The sequence below is a fragment of the Lathamus discolor genome, chromosome 1 (assembly GCF_037157495.1).
Source record: "Lathamus discolor isolate bLatDis1 chromosome 1, bLatDis1.hap1, whole genome shotgun sequence".
Lineage (NCBI taxonomy): Eukaryota > Metazoa > Chordata > Aves > Psittaciformes > Psittacidae > Lathamus > Lathamus discolor.
The window spans coordinates 35,923,144-35,945,077 of NC_088884.1; the positions used below are offsets into that span (position 1 = coordinate 35,923,144).

At 41.1% G+C, this 21,934-nt stretch overlaps 2 protein-coding genes across 3 annotated transcripts in view; one reads left to right on the plus strand and one right to left on the minus strand.

Moving 5' to 3' along the window:
• The window catches only part of GRM3 (glutamate metabotropic receptor 3), a 47,317-nt gene extending 44,681 nt beyond the window's left edge, over positions 1-2,636 (plus strand). For both annotated transcript variants that reach the window (XM_065667408.1, XM_065667399.1), the window contains one exon: positions 2,557-2,636. In XM_065667408.1, coding sequence (XP_065523480.1) covers positions 2,557-2,566 — 10 coding nt within the window. In that variant the 3' untranslated portion in view covers positions 2,567-2,636. The remainder of the gene's footprint in view (positions 1-2,556) is intronic.
• A 6,018-nt stretch (positions 2,637-8,654) lies between these two features.
• The window catches only part of ELAPOR2 (endosome-lysosome associated apoptosis and autophagy regulator family member 2), a 101,880-nt gene continuing 88,600 nt past the window's right edge, over positions 8,655-21,934 (minus strand). Inside the window, exons 17-22 of the mRNA XM_065667316.1 lie at positions 20,713-20,809; positions 19,378-19,479; positions 16,745-16,871; positions 15,919-16,097; positions 14,800-14,965; positions 8,655-10,717 (exon numbers count right to left, since the gene is read on the minus strand). Of these exons, the coding sequence (XP_065523388.1) occupies positions 10,658-10,717; positions 14,800-14,965; positions 15,919-16,097; positions 16,745-16,871; positions 19,378-19,479; positions 20,713-20,809 (731 nt within the window). The 3' untranslated portion in view covers positions 8,655-10,657. The remainder of the gene's footprint in view (positions 10,718-14,799; positions 14,966-15,918; positions 16,098-16,744; positions 16,872-19,377; positions 19,480-20,712; positions 20,810-21,934) is intronic.

Here is a 21,934-nt window from a genome sequence, read left to right on the forward strand (position 1 = left end):
TCTCACAGTTGTTGGACTGTGAGCTCAAATAGAGAAATGGCACACAGACAGTGGGTTTGAATCTGCCTGTTCCTGACTATGTAGGCCTGATGCAAGGTGCCCATGGCAGCACTGGGCTCTTGCATTTTACCTCTCTTTCTTTGCCTTGGATTATCTAATCAAAATGGGGGATAGCCAGGAAAGAAGAGATCAGAAGAATGAATTCCAGCTGAATCAAGACTTCTGGTCATGTCACACACTTCTTGTTGGCCTCAACACAAGGCAAAATGGACATGAAGAGTTTCTAGCAGATACAGCAATATTTCAGGAAACCCCTTGGCCGCTGCTATAAGACACAATATGAAACTCAGCACCCTGCGGGGCCAGCAATTAACACTGCTGAGGTTTGTAAGGAAAAACACAATCATGGGTTGCCCAGGGAAGTTGTGAATGCTCCATCCCTGGCAGTGTTTAAGGCTGGGTTGAACAAAGCCTTGGGTGACATAGTTTAGTGTGAAGTGTTCCTGCCTGTAGCAGGCGGGTTGGAACTGGATGATCTTAAGGTCCTTTCCAACCCAAACTATTCTGTGATTTTATGATTGGTACTGTCTCAGCAAGAGATGGACACTCAGTGTGAACATTTTACTCCACACAGCAGAGTTAACTGCCTTTCTGTGCTATGAGAGAGGAGCATGCTGTGAAGGAAGGCTGGGAACTCAAAAGCCAAGGCCACTCATTCCTCCCCTATCATCATACTTCTCTGTCCAACTTGAACACCCTCCTGACCCAGTTTATGGCAGTATTTGAGCTATTCATGCTTTTCAATGTGTTGAACTTCAAAAAAACCCTGAAGCTAAAAAACTTGTGAGTGGGTGACTGGTGTTCACAGAAACAAAATGCTTTTGCCTGTAGTCACACTGCAGCAGAACAGGGATTTGAATCAGGTTTCCTAAGTAGCAATGATTTTTCTATTTGTCAACAATAAGTAGAAATCGAACTATGAACAATAATAAAATTTATATAATACAGCACACATCAATGTGTTGCCATATTATAACCAAGTAAAAACTGAATACAAAATCTGATAGCTCGTTTTCACAAAACCATAGATGCCCTGTGACCTTTTACCTACAAGGACTGCTTTCAGGTATGTGACTCACAATATATATCCGGGTTATGAGAGATCAATCTGTGTCAACGTGATACAGAGCAGGGGCTCATTCCTAGCTCTTCTATTATCAGGAATATGTCCTGCCCTATGAGTAGTAGGTTAGTCCAATAGGTGTCTCTATATTTCTTTTGTTAAAGCACTTCTGTTTTCCATTAAATATTTCTTCAGTCAACAAAAGAATTAGAAATTGTTGCTGATTTGAAGAAATAATGCTTTGTTCTAAAAATGATGCTGAGCATCTTTAAAGAACCAGTCTGCAACTGACAGCGTAGCCACTTTCGGAAGATTGAGCATGCCCTTGTCAGCTGCATAAATTGCTTTTTACACTGGATGATTGAGTTTACCAAGTCAGTGCTTGCTGGGTGTTTTCTTTGATGAAGGCATCACATTTCTCTGGGTCACTGTTATCATTAACCTAATGTATCTTTCAAAAAACAGCTTTATAGTGCCATGAGCAGAGATGTCACAGAGTATCTGAAAATACATTCTTGATGCCTAGTGGATAATTTTAACAAAGATGGACAAACCAGCTTGCTTTTAAATTGAAGTCCACAAGGCTCTAGCAGTATGGTAATATATCCTTCAGTCAAAATACAAATACACTAAGGAACAGATTCTGATACTTGGATTCAATTGCTGTATCCCTGAAGCCGTGATAACCTGTGGTATAAAATATTAGGCAATGTAGACAAGGATATCAGAATCTGGGCCTCACATCTGGATGCACATTGAGTCCCGATCCAGAGATCCTAGAAATGGAGGGTGTTGTGGCCAGAAAATATTCTGGGATCAGGTGAGAAATAATCTTGCTTTGAAATCCAGTTATTCAAAAATCTCTTCACTTCATCTAACATGTACTTACAATTCTTGTATTTTAAATTAAAAATTAGATTAACACACAGTCCTAATATGCAGAGGTGGATCCTCTCCTGGATTTAAAAATGCATATATTTTATTTCAGGAATGTCTACTGCAGCTATAGGAAAGCTCAAAGGATCAGACCTTAGCATTTGTTATTAATAAAACACAAAAAATCCAGAAGTTCACTTTATTCTCCAGGGATACCTCAGCACCGCTGTGGCTATATTAGTACACACTACCATGAAAAGTGCTACAAAGTGAGACCCAGTGGTGAAGTATCATCAAAGGAAAATTCATGTATTCTATTTAGACACTTCTTGGAGAAGTTTAGTCACCCAAAGGGCTCTCAATCGTCAGCAACTGAAATCGTCTGGTTCCTCCAGGGGATGCTGAACTGTCTTGTACACCCAGCAGCTCCACTGCTGACACTGACATCTTGGTTAAATTGGGTGACATGCTCCAAAGCAACATAAATTTTTACCCTATGTCTTGTAATTTATTGCTGTCCTGAAGTTAGCTGATTTTCCCCTCTCTTTCTCTTTCAGCATCTGCTAGTATGTATGTACCAACCGTCTGCAATGGAAGGGAAGTTCTGGACTCCACCACTTCATCTCTGTGATTGTGACTTGTGGTTCAGTTCTTGAGGTTTTAGACTGTTAGGCAAAATTTTGCACATGTTGTGCACTTTGGAAAACACCAGAAAACAGAAGAAATCAAAACAAAATTAGTACCTTTTTTTAGAAACAGTGTAATAAATTATTTTTGAGGATTGTACAGTATATAGTGATGTTCTGGAACTTTTTAGACTGATTTTAGCCTTTCTGTTGTTAACGGTCGTAAGGGACATGTAAATAACCATGGTTCACAATGTGCATAGTCCTACAGTAAGGGAGTGATTTGTTGCAAGCACAGTTGCAATGTTAGGTGACTTCTTTCCTACGAAACTTTTTGTAGCTCCTTGTTGTAATTAACTTAGACTGCATTTCTATGTTGTATATTACAGTTACCTTACGTGTAACAGATTGGTTTTCTCAGCACAAAACAGCAGTATTAATGTAAAGGCACCAATAATAAAAAGATAAAAGTTTTTCAGCATGGTTTCATTTTTGTTTCTTCCTCCCTCAAGGTTATTGCCTTTTTGTAGACACGAGGACAGGAAAAAGAAATAAAACATAAGCAGTACTAGCATGGGTACACACATGTCTGTGTATGGGTCCATGCCTGTGTTACCAAATCCGTATCACATATGTTCTTACAATGAATGCTTTGTCAGGGTATAAATTCCCTCCCCTTAAGAAAAATGCACACTATTAAAGCACCTAAAGTGTTCATTTTGTTATTAAAATGTTGGGTAATTTTCAGAAGTGAAAATGTCTAATTGCATCTCAGTGAAAGGATGGCAAAACATTTTTGATCGCCGTTTCACTGATTTGTCATGACTTGATGTCATGCACACGATAGATTGGTATCATATAAAAACCAAAGAGTTTTTAGATTAGGTTAGGAAAGTGATGGGAAAAAATCTGTCAGAAAATTACCTGAGACTGTTTTATACCTCCAGCCAAAACAAAGGTGGTTCAGTTTGTCTGCATCGATGGTTCTGTGAAAGGTAATTGGAGCACTGCAGAAACAGAGACCAAAAGAAGTCAAAAGGAAAAGAAATCCAGGAGGCATTCACACACATCTCTGGGGTGAACTTTGCGTTCAAACCAAACACTTTAAGACACACATACCAACTACTTAGACAACTGCAAAATACCTTTAAAGTCTGGCTTTTATAACTGCATTCTTACAGCTGCCCTCACTCTACTGAAACAATCTGAAATCATCCCTTCTTCTGGGTCCAGAAAGTCATTAAGGAAACAACACACCTTTGATTAATGTGTCTAAGCATATTTACCTAAGGGCTTGTTCCCGTTGATCTCATTTCAGCTGAGGTCAATAGCAAAATTCTCATTGCCTTCAAAGGCAACACCACTGGGGCCTGAAAGGCAGACACTGCAGATACATCCATACATACTGTTGGATATACAAGTTCTGTGGAGCCCAGTTCTCCCGCACTTGCAGATGTTTCTACATGTTTCTGGAAAGGTGCAAGTCCTTAAAGCTGAACTGGCAAGGGAAGTAGCTGTGACTTTGAATGCAAAACTCAAAGGTGTGGGTTCTTAAAATTCATGCTCGCAGATAGATGTCTACTTTTTCTGGATGCCCATAAGTCCACCAGCAAAGATCTCTTGATGTCAACACTTCTGCGACTGGCTACACAGGCAGCCATTTGAGCGTCTGCACCATGGAGCTGTCTAGTACAGAAATCCCTGTGACTTTCCCCAAAATAGACATTGCTCAGCCCATATTACATGCAGGGCTCTGCTGCTTTCTCTCCACAAGGAGAGTGCCTCATGTTTCAGGATTGTTCCCACCTTGGTGCAGGGCACAAGGGTCAAGTTTTGACAGCTCGGGAGTCTTGCTGTATGAATTAAGACCCCTTAAATCTCAAATTGGGCAGCTACAGTCATTTGAATTCGGTGTGCTCTTTTGTGGATTAAGCAGCTGTTCACTGTATGGCAAAAGGTTGGAATAGCTGACCATAATGCTGATGTCCCTACATAATTCACACGATCTTTACGGAGCTCTTAAAAATGCCTAAGGTTATGAGAATTTCATCTCAATTTTTATGGAAAACAACAATCAGGGTCAAATCCACCTCACCTAACAGTCATTGTTTACAGTAGAAATAGCTACATACAAGTCTGTCAAGTCCTTCTCCCTTTGTACTGAGTGCAAGGAAGTGGCTGATCTCAGACTGCTACTTTAGGCTGGGATGAATCTCTCCAAATAAAGTCCAGCACAGCTTGTTCAGATCACAAAGTCTGCACTGGCATTGTGTCAGACGAATTCCAACCTTAGAATCTAAATTGGCACCACTGAAGCTAATTTATAGCAGGTGAGGATGTTACTGTCCTGGAGTTTTCATTCAATTCGATAGCACTATTGAGAAAATGACCCGATGTCTGTGTCTGAGCAGGTGTTATGAATACTTGGGTGGTTTGGAAGCCACATACATGTAGGTTTTTCATACAAAATAAAACCCCTCACAACACCAAAACCCACGTGGAGCTCTGGGGTTCCAGCCCAATTGAATGTTCCTGACATTCTTACACTTTACTTGGTTTTGTCTTGAAAGCTTTTCGCTTCTTTCCATTGGATGTCCAGGGATGCACATTATCCGGTATTGCATGATGATCCAAGTAATCCAGTTTCAAAACACAGCAAAACAAAACCCAAAATGTCAAGGTCTGGCGGAGGCTTTGGACACCATACCAGTGTGCATATTTTGCTGTTGTCTCACATCATCATTTTAGTTTCAAGGTTTTGTTCGCATTTGTGCAAAACTTGGTTTTAAAGCAGAAACCTCTTTTGGTCTCTTTATTGCACTCATCATATATAAAGACTTGAGTAATTCACCTCAAAGAACAATGGGTGCTGTCACGGCTCCTTGCATGGTGGAGGGGAGCCCCAAGTACCTTGTCTGTAAGGACGAAGCAGAGTTATCACACTGCTCTGAGCCCTGCATGCACTGAGCCAGGGGGAAACAGTGGGATGAGAGCAAGGTATAACCCAGCTTCTGCAGTGCCTCAGTTCAGTTTCTCATTCAGAAGCTATACAGAGTACCTCAGCTCTCTGATACAAATCAAGAGTGAAGAAAGGTTTGTGAAGAACTGATCACTTTTTATTTATTGGCTGAGCAGAAAAATAAGATGCAAAGAAACCACTGCAGGTCAATCTGCAGTAAACAAGCTTTGGGATTTTTTTTGTCTTTGTTCTTGATTTGGTTCTTTTCTCTTTATAGGAGACATGTTTCTAAGTCTAGAGTGAAATTTGAAATGCAAACCAAAATCTACTGTGGTAAAAGAAAACATTTTATTTTGTTTTCAAGTCATTGTTTTTCCTGAATTAATTGAACACAACTGGTTCCAGTCACAGCCCAAAAAATTTAAAAGGAATTTTCTTTTCAAACTGAAAAATTATCAAAACCTATTTAAAAAACTATCATGTTCTACCTGAACAAAACAAATCCCCAAAATCAGTGTAAAATATCCAAAATACCCTGGCTCAGATAAGCTCAGCTCTGGTGAACGAGGTTTCCACCGCAATCCTTCACCCAGTTTGTACACTTAGACTAAGGGAGACCAAAACCAAACACTTAACTCATCACCAAACACAGTCTGATGTCCATGATGTCATGGCCTACTCATTAATGCTTGCAGTCTGCAAGATGAAGACAGAAGCTATTTATCCAGATCCACCTCAAACATCCTCAGCAACACAGACAAAGCTGAGATTTGTCACTACAAGAAGGAAAGAGGCCAAGGCCAGGCTGGGCTGTTTTTGCAGTAGGAAGGGGATGGATAGGAAGCACCTGGAGCACCGATCTTCTCTCTTCTACCTTTAAGGAAATGGCAGGGTCGGGAAGGGGGTTCTCTCTCCCCAGCAGTGCTATTTCGCTATACACACCAACCTCTCCTTTAGAGTCAGCAGTGGCAAGCCAGATAACTTCACTGCCTAACACTAGCTGGAAAACAGAGCATATTACCCATAAAGAGAGTGAATTCTAGTATGTTGTAATCTAAAGTATGGAAGGAGGCAAGGATGACAATAGGCTGTGTATAACACCAAACCTCTCAGAGGTGACACTTGCCTGTGTTTTATTCAGGCAAACGCACATTCACACAACTTCACTGTAGCTTTTAGGTGCTTTTAGAGCACCAGCCTTGCAGTATGTGGGACCTTAGAGTACTCTTCCATAGAGTACTCTTAGAGGTCCAACTCTGTACATCCACAGAAAGAACCAAAACACAGTGGCAGCTTATGATCAACTCAGTTCTGAGGTCTCCCTCATTCCTGCTGCATGTATTCAGTGTCAGTGCATCCAACAAGGTGACTGGGAATGTCAACATACTTTGTGACACATGCAAAGTTTTTAGGATGAGCCTGACCTCATATATTTCCGTTTATTTCCGTTCCTATCTCCCCACGCACAGAGAAGCGCAGTTCGTAACCATTCAACAGCAGCAAGAAATAAAACCAAGGGGATTCAGTTAAAAATATATACAAGGAGAAAGACTAACAGAGTACATCACCAAAGATAAGCAGAACCTCCCAAGATTTTTCTTGAGGCTGTCATTTCCTGTTACATTATCTATAATAGCTATTTAAGGCCTCCATGCTTCATGATGTGGTCCAACCAGCAGCATTCCTTGTTTAGGAAGAAATGTCATCCCCATTGGCATGCCAGCACCCATTGTAACTGCTTTTACTCTTACACTGAAGCATCTGTGATGGCCAGTTTCTGCTGGAGATGAATCAACAGCCACTGGCTCCTAAATGGCAACATCTGCTGCTATCTTGTGTAATTATAATTAAGTATCTCGATTTTATGGGTACTACTGGCTCTGGCAGACAGATAAACCAAAACCTGCAAACTTTCCCCTTTACTGATAAGGAGTCCCAGAACCCCCTTTTTCAAGATCAAATAGTAAAATCTTTTCTTTGAACAAAGATGGCAAATCCTTGAAGCTACTCAGTAACTTCCCATTGTGGCTCTAAGACACTTAATATTCCTCAAAACCTAGACTCCTAATCAATCATGGTATGTACTAAGAACATGAACCAACATAACCAGCACCAAGATAGAACACATCCTTTGCACATTCCCCACAGAAAGCACTGTCAAAGATGAGACAACAATATTCTGCTACTTTGCCACTAATTTATACAGACACACTACTGAAATGTGCTTAATCCTCCAAGAGATTCAGTTGCTTGACTCCAGATTTCAAAGAAAAGCATGCAAATGCAGCAATAAAATGCATTCCATTTAATCAAGTGAACACATAACAGGCTGATTCACATTGTTTTATGGCATCAAATAACAGTTTCTGATGTGATTCTGTGTGGGAGAAAAGGGGGAGGTTGCTGTAAGTATATTTTGGCAGAGTACTAGAGGTCACAAACAGCTGATTTCTTAATGAAGTGTTAAAGGCTTCCAAAATTTGCCTCTTATGGGAAAATGGAAACTTCCTCTCTCTGCTATATCTTTAACAGAAAGAAAATAATAGCAGATGTCAACTCAAATAAGCCAGTTTAAACTTGCTTAATTGCTGGAAAATGCAATTTTCTTATTTTGAGCTAAATAATGTCTACAATACTGTTTTGTATCCACAATGTTAGCACTGCGCCACAGATGCTATTAGATCGCATAGAAGAATTGTCAACAGTAACACTACAAACCATTTGGAAGCAGACCTGAGAAGGGTCATGGAACAAAGTGTCAGAGCTGACAAAAAACTTCCACTCTCTACTTTATTTGGAAAATAAGAGGGAAAGAGAAGGGAACCAAACAAACCCTCTGTGGTATTAAGTCAAATTAAATAGAGTTCATAAACATTAAGGCATTTTGACATTACAGAGATATGGGCCCCGTGATGAAAGAAGAAACGATGTTTTGGAGAATCAACTGTAATTATGGCTTGGAAAACATACAGAGAGAGAAGGAAAAAAATTAAGTGTAATTTGATGGCAGTGAAAAGCTGCAATATTTAAGGAAATGCTGCAGTTCCACTAAACATCTCAAGTCCACAGCTTCAAATATATTCTCACTTTATTTTATGAATGCCCATCAGATAGATATCTTTGATGCTACAGCACACTAGTTGAATAAAAATCAACAACATAAAACCCCTCTTCATAAAAGATCCAAGATGTGACATCTCAAAGCCATAGCCATTAACTCTGTGAGCATATCATCTTTGACAACCATATATAAATGACATCATGACAACAAATACAATGTACAATAATGTGTGCAATGGTACAAAATATACAAAAAGGAATGTGCATTTAATATACATTCAACAATACCCCATAAAAATCTTTCTTGGGAAAGTGAAGTGCCTTTTCAAGAGCAACAAAAAATGGACACCACTTCAGTTAAGATGCCTGAAGTATCTCCCATCAAAAGAGTAAAACCTGTGCTCTTTGAGTGGAGATACAAAATAATTGAGCTGAATTTTCCCTAAGGAAAAAGAAAAAAAATCTAAACTTCATAAATTTTTTGTCCACATCTATAGGATTGTAAGATATTTAGAGTGCAGAAAAAATCAGTTTAATTAAAATTTTATTTAAAAGTGGGCCCTCTTTTATTGATAGAACTAGCTCAGTCATATAAAATCAAAAATCTATATTCCTTAGAGTAAAAAGACCACTTCTGTCTATGCGTCTTTTCTGGTTTTGATGCATTCCATAATTCACATCATTTTGCTATAATGGAAATATGAGTCGGACCAGAGGTCAATACAAGACCCATTCTTCATTTTCTCCTGGCTGTATACAAGTCTTGCATAATTTTACTCAAGTATTTTTTGCCTAAGTTTTAGATTCCTTTGAGTTCAACCTCAATGGGAATTTCAGGAAATTATTACAGTGGATATTATGAAGATCTCATGCTTACAATGTGGCTGATTTTATGAAAACATCCACCTAGCTTCCATTTTTCTAGGCACCATTTTGTGCCCTTCTTCCAAAGTAGGTACTTGTGTCAACAGCAGAAAGCATTTAGATGCTGAGCTGCACAACTACCTAACCCACGCTCAGCTCTGCTGGGCATCTGTCCTCATCGGTCCAGGAATAAAGGTGGCTGAGTGTTTCTAGTAAGCCTCCCAGCTGACAAAGCTGATCCCTGATTCCCAGAATTAGAGATTCCTGCCTTAACTCCAGAGTTCAGGCTTCATTGGTTTGCAACATAGGGAAGGGTGATATACTGGCAGCCCAAGGGAGAGTACTGAAACTGCCAATGACCTCTCTTGAAAGGACAAGCTTTCACAGAGAGGAGCAAGTCCAACTTGCGCTGTACGTATCACTTTCCTTCTTTATAGAGTTTGAGCCTGCTTCTGCCTATAAACTCATGGGACCAGAACTACAATTCATACCATAACAATCAGCACATTTAAATCTAACAGCACCAGGTTTTACCCTAACCCTGATGGCCATGACTTAGGCATCAGAACGGGTTCAACTTGAAGGTGCAACACCATGCCTCTTGCATTTGAGGCCAATACAGACCATTCAGCTCTCCAAAGCGCTAAAATCAAAAGTACTTTCCAAAGTTCAAAACTCACCTGAGGCTCGTTCTGAGTACCATTCACAATTCTAAGAGAGACTCACAGTTATGCTACTAAAGGACAATACATGACCTCTGCAGGAGGTTTCAGGCCTCTCTGAAAATCATGTCTTATGAATATGTGTAGGAGTGGTAGGAAATGGAAGGTACCTACAAACCATATGGCATGTCTGAGCAATGCCCAGGTTAATGCAAAAAACTCATGTTATTTGCAGTATGTATATCTCTTCCTGAGTTGAATTTCATTCCCAGTATGGAATCCAAGTGTCTGCTTTCTTTTTTGGCAAGGTATTCGATCACATGGTAAGGCAATCCAATTTTCTGGTTTGCTTCCTGTCTTCTTTCCACCTAAATGGCCAAGCATTTCTCACCAAGATCACCACTACAATGTGTGCCAGAATATGTTTAAAATATGGTCCTGTAAAAATAGAAATTAGGTTTGTTTCTTTGAAGGCAGCATTCATTCTTCATATATTCTGGGACCTTGAAGATTTCAGCTGAACGGATTCAAAATGATCTTCTTTCTCCTGTAATGGAAAAGACATTTCTCATCAAGTGGGATTCCTCAAATTCACATCCAACAGTTACTGTAGTCGTTCCTTCTCTTAATATCTCCAGAGCAGCCTTTGCCAAACACTTCAGTTTATTTCTGCCATGGTCATTAAGTGCACAGTTTGATTCTTTATTATTTAATAACACTACTAATCCTGTAAGAATTTTCATAGACAATTAAAACATGCCATATATATTGTTCATAGTACTTACTTTAATGCGTACAGGGCAAGTTTGCATTTCATACTCTTAGTATAGGACAAGTAGACAGAGCAAGGCAATTGCAAGGTAATCATATCTATGGTTATCATTTAAGGTGTTAAGGTGTTTCCTACAATAAATATAATATTTGGGGGAAAGCTGGTGAATGTGAATACCACTGCCTCACTCCCGGATTCCCATCTGTCCTGGGTTCAGCAGTAGCAGTCATTTTTCTCCTTCTTAGTAGCTGGTGCAGTGCTGTATTTTTGACTTTCAGCCTGGGAACAGCTCTGATAACACCGATGTTTTTAGTTGCTGCTCAGTAATGTTTACTCTGACCAAGGACTTTGTGATTCTCATGCTCTGTCAGGGAGGAGCGGAAGCTGGGAGGAAGCAGAGACAGGACACCTGACCCAAACTAGCCAAAGAGGTATGCCATACCCATGAACATGCACATCATGCCCAGGATGTAGAACTGGGGGCAGCTACCAGGAAGGCTTAGATCACTGCTCAGGTTAGGCTGGGTATCGGTCAGCAGGTGGTTGAGCAGTTGTATTCTCTTCCCTTGTTATTTCCCTTCTCATTATTACTATTGGTGGTAGCAGCAGTGGTTTGTGTTATACCTTAGTTACTGGGCTGCTCTTATCTCTGCACGTGGGAATTACATTCTTTCGACTCTCCTCCTCATCCCTCCGGTAGTGGAGGGAGGAAGGAGGGGGGTGAGTGAGCGGCTGCGTGGTTCTTGTTGCTGTCTGGGCTCAAACCACAACACCATCCCAACTTCTCTGGGAAATCCACAGGACAAAAAGACTCTACAAATCCTCTGTCTTCTTAAAAATCAGGGCTGGAGGGTTGAGTTTTCTTTCCTGTTTCATCTGCAGGGTGACAGCCTAGGACATTTGGCCAGCAGACATCAGGGTGAGAAGTGTGGACATACAGGATACCGCATGTGAATAACCCAATGGTCTATGTAGATGCAACAAATGAAGGAGCCCTAATAAAACTAGTCACTAGAAAATGCTGGTTCTTGCTTCGTGTACCTACCCTTCATACCTGTTGATGTACACAAACAGTTTGGAAACTATGCTAAACTAACCTCATGATCTCTTGTTTGAAGCCATCTCACTCAGATCAGGATAGCCTAGCACAGACATGAGAAAGAGCTGGGAAGAAAAATGTCCTATGCTATCCTGCAGAAAAGCAGGAATTTTTTGTTCCGAAGGACCTAGTATTGTTATGCTGCAGACAACAGATGGAACCAGAACAACCTCCAATCTGAAGCAGTTTCATAATTCTTTAACTTCTACATTCTCATTAAAAATAGGAGCAATTGCTTTTCATATTACAGGCCAAGCCCTAAATTCCTGGGGTACCCAAGATCACTAGTAGCTTCATGAGACATTTTGCTTCACAGAAATGCCATTGTCTGAAGCTTGAACATATAGCTAGAATACTTCAAACTTTTCTTTATCTCTCAGTTTATGTTTCTCGTCTTTTTCTCTCTTGTTTTCCTCTGTATATTTTTTCTTTATTTTACATGCATATGCAGCAAGAGATTAATTTCCTCATTTTTTGTATAAATGAAAAGTGATGCTTATAGCATTTGTTTTGGAGAAATATATATTACATTAGAGTTATCTGGAGGGATACAGGACACAGAGCTCAGTAAGCTAATGAGGTACTGGAAGCTGAGTTTGCCAGCTATGATTGTCTAGCAGGAAAAAAAGAGCCAGCATAGAAACATCTGACAGGCTTGTTTAAAGAGGGAAAATACTCAAAGAGCCTGAAAAATGGATATAGGAATGCTAAAACATTCTTTTTGAGTCCAAATAGGCATTCAAGTGGTCTGAAAGCTAAAGTACTAAAGCTTAAAGAGGGAAACTAAAGCAAAACAATAAAACTATACGCACATACCAAAACAAGCAAACAAACAATCAAAACCCACTTAGAGAATCACTGCTTTGAATTAGAAGGGACCTTAAAGCTCATCCAGCTCCACCCTCTGCCAGGGGCAGGGACATGTTCCACTGGAACAGGTTGCTCCAAGCCCCTGTGTCCAACCCAGCCTTGAGCACGGCCAAAGATGGGGCAGCCACAGCTTCTCTGGGCACCCTGTGCCAGCACCTCAGCACCCTCACAGGGAAGAGCTTCTGCCTAAGAGCTCATCTCAGTCTCCCCTCTGGCAGGTTAAAGCCATTCCCCTTGGCCTGTCCTTACAGGCCCTTCTCCAAAGCCCCTCTCCAGCTTTCTTGTGGCCCCTTTAGGCACTAGAAGCTGCTCTAAGGTCTCCCCGGAACCTTTTCTTCTCCAGGCTGAACCAGCCCAGCTCTCTCAGCCTTGCTCCAGAGCAGAGCTGCTCCAGCCCTCAGAGCATCTTTGTATCCTCCTCTGGGCTCACTCCAACACTCCTAAGCTTTCACCTCTATACTTATAATCAGGAAGGAGCCCATGGTTGGTGACGCAAATGGAGTCAGCAAAGGTTTTACACTGATCAGGCGTACAGCAAAACATGACCTTCTCCAGCAGTGCTGGTCATTACACTCAGCCACAGCCAGCCAAGCCATTTCACGGTCAAAAACACATCATCAGTGTTTCAAAGTCAGTCCCTGTAGGACTCCAAATGGAATCAACCTCCATTTTTTTGCAACACCACCACAAAATTGGATATGATTTGATTTTATTTACATTTTTGATATTCCCAGTATTGAATTAGGAATGAATATTCAATTTCTTCCCCTTTCCAAAGGGAACAATATTGGTTTTTGAAAGACATATAGTCAGGCTGGGGTCAAGGGAAAGTTCTGCATATTAGCTCTGCAATGGCAACTTCTCCAAAGAGAATAGAAAAAATAGGGGGAAAAGAAAAAAAAGGGAGGCACAAAGGGCTTAATTACATTGCACTCAATCACAGAAAGGTAAAAAAAAAAATTAATAGAAGAAAAAAATCTCAAAATTGAACATTCTGAAATATTGTTTGGACAAGAAACAAGAGAGTGACTATTTAAAATAAACCTTTATCACAATTTTTTTAAGAAACCTGCCGTTATGAAACAACTAATTTCAGCAAAACTGAAAGGGAAAATGTTATCCAACTTTATCCTTATCATAATAGATCCCCCAGCTGCACTATCTTAAAGACAACACTACCTTTACCATACTGCAAGGCATTCGGAATAAATGCCAAAGTACTTGTGTGATGTACCACGATGGTCCTCTGTTGTTCCTCTCCAAAATGTTCTCAAAGGACACTAAAGACCTTTGTGCTATGAATTCAGACATGCAATAACCCACATCTCATGTGTTGCCGAACAAAATGTTTTTTGCTGTTGCTTCCCAGTGAAATGGGAAGTTTACAGTACAGCAATGGGAAGTTGGCTGTACTGGGTAATAGGTTGTGGCCAATGTCTCCTCTTCATCCTATAGTATTCCGAACAGTAGAATCCTATAGTATTCCGGATTATGGTTCTCAAGTCAACCTTGAAGCCAGCCCAGGTGAGCTGCAAGCAGCCGGCTGGTGGCTAAGTTCCCAGTGTTAATTTTCTGTATCTATAATAGCTGTTTGCCTCAGTAACAGAGGTGGCTGCTACAAATCCAGGCAGAGAGGTTCACCCCACCATTAACTGCTCTTTTTAGGCATCACACATAGAAGAAGGAATGCTATGGAAATCTCTTTGCAGAAGAGGGAGCATTTACTCAATACCCTGCAATATACAGTGGATTTCAGCAGATTGAGTATGGACTGGGTGTAGGAGTCTGCACAAAGCAGTGTGCAAATTAGCATCACAGCCTCATTACATCCAGTCATAAATAAAGGTAATAATTATTTTTAGTATTAATGGTAGTAATTACTACTCACCTTTGTTGCCAGGGACTTGAGCTTTCCCAGCAGTGACTGCTTATTTGAATATACTATTTCTTCTTCATTATCTTCTCCTTCCATTATAGCACAGCTGTCAGCAGCTGGCAGCTCACACTCTTTTGAGTTCGCTGTCATCACTAATTTTGAATATTTATACTCCAGCCTGAAGATATAAAGCCAGACAGGCACAGATTTTTTTTACAAATGTCCCATATTCAATGATTTCATAATTTAGATTATCTGCAGTCCTTCCACGTAGTTACTTCAGACGTATTTATGGAAATTAGTTACTTTTGAATCATTACAAACATGTAACCGAGATAGTATTAAAAATACATCAAGCTCCTGCTCTCCACATTAGTCCTATATCCTTAGAACAATGTTTTCCCAAGAGACCATAAGTAGGTGTAAAGGTTTTCCTGCATGAAGAAGTGCGACCTGACTGCTTTTTGGGGTAATAGCAGGTCTGACTTCAGAATCTACATCACACTCTTTTCCAAGAAAGCTATGTGGGAGAGGAGAGATGTGTAACAGTGTGGTAGGAGGCAGCAAGGTGTTGGGGCTATGATACTGGAGTCTGGGTTTGGTGAAACTGGTTGTGCTATGGGGCAATGAAATCCCATGGTGGTGGAATCCCATTTTAGTAGCTTATGACATGAGATGTGGGAAGCAGAGGACAATGGGGATGGGGAATACATTCAGTCTGAGAAGCAGGAGTCCTTTTGGTGTGTACCAGATGCATCCTGCCAAAACAGACCTAAGCAATATACAGTCAAGAACCTTATTTTAACCCTGCTGAAAAGGAACTAATTAAACTGAAGAGATACGTTTTTGGTCTTCAGATTTTGAGAAAGCTGTGTTGCTTCAGGACCTATAAGCAACTTTAAACTCTCAGGGATTAAAAAGACAGAAATGCCCTAACAAATTACTGTGGATTTCCTAATATTTTCCTGACTAGTGTTTCTGATAGCCACTGTTGGATAAACACACCAAATATTGGCATTTCTCATCAACATTGTTATAAGGGCAAACCCAGGAAATGTCTTCATTTCTTGATGTTCACTACATTCAAGCTTTTAATTTACTTTTGTATGGAACATAATTTGCAGTACGTACTTCTGGTTCTTCTTCCAAAAATAGCAGGTCAAGGCTATGAGCAGAACGGCTGTGAAAGCACCAACACCGGCTCCAACTTTTAGCCAAAAATCCACTGTTTCACATGTGCTCGTCCTTTTTTCTGGCAAGGGAACTCCTTTAATGCAGTGCTTTGGCTCATTCCATACATACAAGGTTTCCTTTCAAACAGAAAACACCAAAACATGAGCTGCTTGTAGGAAAAGAGAGAACTATTTAGAGTTGAAGAAAACAAGCTGTTTTGAAGTTAGAAAGGTTAGACATCTTTCCAACCACTACTTCAGGTTTTCAGACTCTAAGTAGAGTCATATTGTCTACTCAATTGTCCCCTTGATTGTGCCTGCAGGTTCAGGCATAGCCAAAGGATTGCCTCTTCCATATAGCTCTTCACTTGGCACAATATGGATTAGACAGTGATTGTGAATGTGTTGTGCCCTTGTGCCCACATTGGAGCTGTTGATCAACGGGACAGTTCTGAACCTGTGAAAGAACTTTGTCTAGAGAAGAGGACTGAAGTTCTTTGGGCACTCCATACTTCACAAATTACTTGCCTGCATGCATATAGAGTCCACATCCCTGCCCACATAGCTGGTTAGCACAAGCTAGCTCTGCTGTAGAAAACACAGTGCCATTGGCAGAAATATCCCTGAGTCTCAACACAGCAATAAGACTTGCACCCAGCCAGCTCTGAGTCCGGACTGAAGTTTCCCAACTCTACCTGCACTTTCATATAGATTTGCACATCAAGCTTAAGAGTCCAAGTTATACCCAAAGGAGCCCATCTGAATTAGAGACATGGGCCCTATACCTGAAATCCTTTCTTGCAGGCTCCCTCAATCTCGTGGTAGTCTTGCTCTGTGCAGAGAGGGCAAGCTTCTGCACTTTCCCATATGAAGTAGAAAGTGCATCCATCGCAGGTGCCCGCAGGGCATGAGCTAGGAGGAGAGCAAAGCTTAGTTAACACTTATGAAACACTCTGGGGCTTGCATACCCACTCCACACTCTGCTGCTGAAGACTGTTGATACTAAGAACAACAAACGGGTAAACATCTATCAAGTCAGCAGATGGAAAAAAATGGGGAAATTATTTTTCCCAGTTTATAAAATGCTTTCTCAAGTGAAAACAGATGTTCAGCTGTCAAAGGTCTAAAATAACAGCTCAGTTCCTGGCAGTGAGTGCTACTCACACACCTGCGGTGAAGAGAAGAGAAAGAAACAAGCCTTGGAGACCAGCAGAAGTATTGCAGCATTCCACCAGCACAGGCTAGCCCGGCATGTGCCTCTGTCGCTGTTCTCCTGCACTGGGTGACTGTTCAACACGAATGCTGCTTTCTGGTTCCTGTTGTTGTTCTAATGATGTCTGGATGATTTCATCCATATGGAATGGACTTGTCCTGTCATGGTTAATTACTAGAAGGATGTTCTCCAGTTAATGAAGAGATAACAGCTTCTCTAGTCTAAGAAAGACTAATGACCCTATTTTGTATTCAGTCTGCAGAAGGAAGTTGAACTGGCAATGGCAGGACATTCATGCAGCATTTGTTACTGACAATTACATCAGTCTAGCAGCAGCATTGGCCAGAAGTCCATGCAAGAATCTAGGTCATGTAAATGTGAAACATATCCATACAGAAAAATGGATTTAAAGGTTTTTTTCTATATCATCTGGAAATCTGTTATCCTGATTGGAAGGACTGAGGAATAGCTTCAAACTGAAAGAGGGGAGATTGAGATGAGCTCTTAGGCAGAAGTTCTTCCCTGTGAGGGTGCAGAGGTGCTGGCACAGGGTGCCCAGAGAAGCTGTGGCTGCCCCATCCCTGGCAGTGTTCAAGGCCAGGTTGGACACAGGGGCTTGGAGCAACCTGTTCTGGTGGAAGGTGTCCCTGCCTGTGGCAGGGGGTTGGAACTGGGTGAGCTTTAAGGTCCTTTCCAATCCAAAGCAGTCTGGGATTCTATGACTGAAAAATCTACAGCCCTAAAAGCCCATTCTGTATTATCCTGATTTGAATAACTGGCAACTGTCCTCTCTGTATTATGGAACAGTCTTTCAGTGTACATGATAAAAGCACTGACAGGTTTTTCTCCTCAACTACTTTCATCTTATACTGTAACTTCATGTGATACTAAACACCATGTCTAGAGGATCAAGGATTTACAGGCAGTACTATTTGACAGGTATCACATACCTCACTGTTTGAAAGTAGCTGTCTGACTGCTGAGCTAATCAAAGAGGGCTAGGAAGGGAGAAGTCAATGAGAACTGCGATAAAGTACATCATGTAAGCTGTACGCCATTTCTGCCCATGACTACACTTGTAAAAGCAAGGTAGGTTAATCCTCCTCAGTACCAGTGTGTTATCACAGCTCAGACTGTGTTTCACCTATAACACTAGAAGGACACCTGGAGGATTTTCACACAGCAGCTGATAGACAATGGCTTGTTGTCCAGACTAATTTATAGTGTAGTGTCTCAGGTCCCTAAGAAACTGAAGTAAGCATCTCCAAAGGCATTGGAACTTAAATCACTCATCCATCACAAGTAAGTGGCTCTTCAGCTTCATTCAGGTGAGCATGGTTCACCTGTCCCAAGACAGGGATCAAAGAGGATCCCACACTTCTCACACTGTTAGCTTTTGGGAATAAGACTTAACATTTGGAAAAGAGGATGAGCAAGAGTGCTATCAGCAGATTTATAGTAACATCCAGACAGACCAAAATGCACTTTGACTGTCAAAGACGAGGGTGAGCAGAGTTGAGGGGAGCTTCTGAAGAATCGCAGTGTTGCTAAAGAGCAACAGAATTACTTCTTTTACTGTTTTTTCTCTCAACTTTTCAGGTTTTCAGAAGATTTTTGTAGCCCCTTTTATCAGAGTGAAGGGAAAAAAAGGTCAGGCAACTTAAACACAACTGGTACAAGGAGTCCAGGACACAAACTGGAATGACAAGACAAATACATACGGAACTTGAAATAGACAGAGTTAGGGCTCACATAAGCATTGCAACAGCAGATTTCATAGCTCCTATGATGGGCTAAAAAGAAAATCACTTTGTCCACAGCCGCTGCTGTAGATGAAAGCAGAGCACCTCTCAAAGCCGCAGCTAGGCAGCTCTAATCAGCAGGCCAAAGATCAAAATCAGGAACTGAAATCAAGGAGAAGGGAAGACAAGAAAACATCACTACATTTTCTTTTGGCTTTAAGCTTGGAACAACCTGCCTAAGCTCTAACTTCTCTCACCACACAGCCTCAGTGCAGAGCAGTTGGTCTGCTGGGAGGTGATGGACACATGTTTCACCTAACATAAATGAGTGAGACCTCCTGTGTGGCTGATGAGGGAGATAGCACTCCTCATTGCTGTGAAGTATAAAGTTACTCATGAGTTTTGCAGCTCACCTAAGGAGAAAAGGCTTTTTGGCACTGCTCGTATAAAAATACTTAAATACCTGGGCACAGAAAGCTCCCCTTGGTCTGGTTTGTTGAGGTTGCATCTCATTGTCACAACAGTTGCACGGCCATTTTCGCATGAGGTTGTCACTGTTGAAGACCTAATGTCAAACAAGAGGAGAAATGTAATACATTTCCACCATAGTAAATACCTCTTTCATAGGTCTCTGTCCATTCATATAACTGAAATGCTAAAGAAATACTGTTTATCACAGTACTTTTGCCTTTGTCAGCTGGAAGGAAGAAAAAGGAATAACAAAGGAGCAGGACAGGTTTCACCACCTCATTTAAATCTCAGAGTGCTCTCAGTACTCAGAAAACGGCTCTGTTCCAATAGCTAATTTGAATTCTGCTGAGCCAAGGAATAAACCTGCCCACAAAACAGAGTACAATGATTAAAAAGGAGAATCACAAGTGCAGTGGTTGGTGTGTTACTCTGCTGGAGAGCCCATGATAGCTCTCTCCTTACCAGTGCTCTGGAAACCACTCTGTCCTGAAACAGCACAAGGCAAAGGGGATTCAAAAAACAGACCTGTTTTTTTAACCCCCTTTGCCTTGTGCTGTTTCAAACATGATAGATATTGTAAGCTAAGTTCATAATATACTCAAAGTAGGGTTACTGGTGTGTGGTTTAGTTTGCAGAATCAGGCACATAATTTAAGTATCTGTATATGTGTATTTATATGTATATGCATATGTATAAAGTGTTTATATCCAAAGTGCTATAGCCAATTAATATCTACCACTAAAGCCAACTAAATCTAGAGAGAGGATCAGTAGAACAAATATAAGTATGTGCCTCAAGATAACCTGAATAGCCCCATAGGCTCCAGAATCCAAGCTTAGAAATACATTTCACATGAAGACACCAGCATGTAGACATCTTAACTGAAGTAATCTTGCATTTCTTACCCAAGCTGAGGTAGTCTTTTTATGAAGAATAGGAAAAGCACACTAGTAACTGGTTTTAAACCTTGATTAGCTCATTTTTGTAACATCAAAGTAAATACAAAAGGGTGTGAAAGAAAACATGCAACAGAAAGTGAACCTATCAAAGCCACATATGATAAGTTACAGAAAGGAACATGACACTGGAAGTGGCACCTGGATCAATCAAAGCTCTGGTAACACTACAGATTAAGTGTAATTTAGATTTGAGTAAAGAGCGTTTCCTGATTTCATAAGATGTTCTTCAGCATGCCAATCGGTATCAGCCAGATACTGATTAAAGTGATAAAGATTAAAGGTGGATTAAAGATCTCCCCTCACAGTTTTAGTTTCCTTTAAACTACTGAAGATATTTGATATACCAATAAACAGCATTTTTTACCTACTTGTAAAAGAAATGCACATCAGGTATTTTGCTTGGAGAGGGAGGAAACATATCTGTCTTGATGCTGATATTTTCCAGTGTTGTTTCAACAGTAGCTCCTGAAATTTGAAAAGGAGAAAACAAAACCAAAATAAAAAGAACAAGCTAAGAATGGATTTCCGTGGGTTTCACATAAAACATTTTCTCAGTCTGAAAGGTTTGGGTCTCAACGGCATTAATGACGCTCTACGCTTTCTCTATTTGAACTAAACTTTGCAGTTTTTGTCATACATTCCAATTTCCTTACATAGACGTAATAAAAAAAGAACAAAACCATACTGGTGTAAACAAATGTTTTATTCTTTCGTATGAATCATAGAATCATAGAATCATAGAATAGTTAGGGTTGGAAAGGACCTCAAGATCATCCAGTTCCAACCCCCCTGCCATGGGCAGAGACACCTCACACTAAACCATCCCACACAAGGCTTCATCCAACCTGGCCTTGAACACCGCCAGGGATGGAGCACTCACAACCCCCCCGGGCAACCCATTCCAGTGTCTCACCACCCTCACAGGAAAGAATTTCCTCCTTATATCCAATTTAAACTTCCCCTGTTTAAGTCTTAACCCGTTACCCCTTATCCTGTCACTACAGTCCCTGACGAAGAGTCCCTCCCCAGCATCCCTATAGGCCCCCTTTAGGTACTGGAAGGCTGCTCTGAGGTCTCCACGCAGCCTTCTCTTCTCCAGGCTCAACAGCCCCAACTCTCTCAGCCTGTCTTCATATGGGAGGTGCTCCAGTCCCCTGATCATCTTCGTGGCCCTCCTCTGGACTTGTTCCAACAGTTCCATGTCCTTTTTATGTTGAGGACACCAGAACTGCACACAATGCTCCAGGTGAGGTCTCACAAGAGCAGAGTAGAGGGGCAGGATCACCTCCTTCGACCTGCTGGCCACGCTCCTTTTGATGCAGCCCAGGATACGGTTGGCTTTCTGGGCTGCGAGCGCACACTACCAGCTCATGTTCATTTTCTCATCGACCAGCACCCCCAAGTCCTTCTCTGCAGGGCTGTTCTGAATCACTTCTCTGCCCAGTCTGTAGCTGTGCCTGGGATTGCTCCGACCCAGGTGTAGGACCTTGCACTTGTCATGGTTGAACTTCATACGGTTGGCATCAGCCCACCTCACAAGCGTGTCAAGGTCCCTCTGGATGGCATCCCTTCCCTCCAGCGTATCAACCT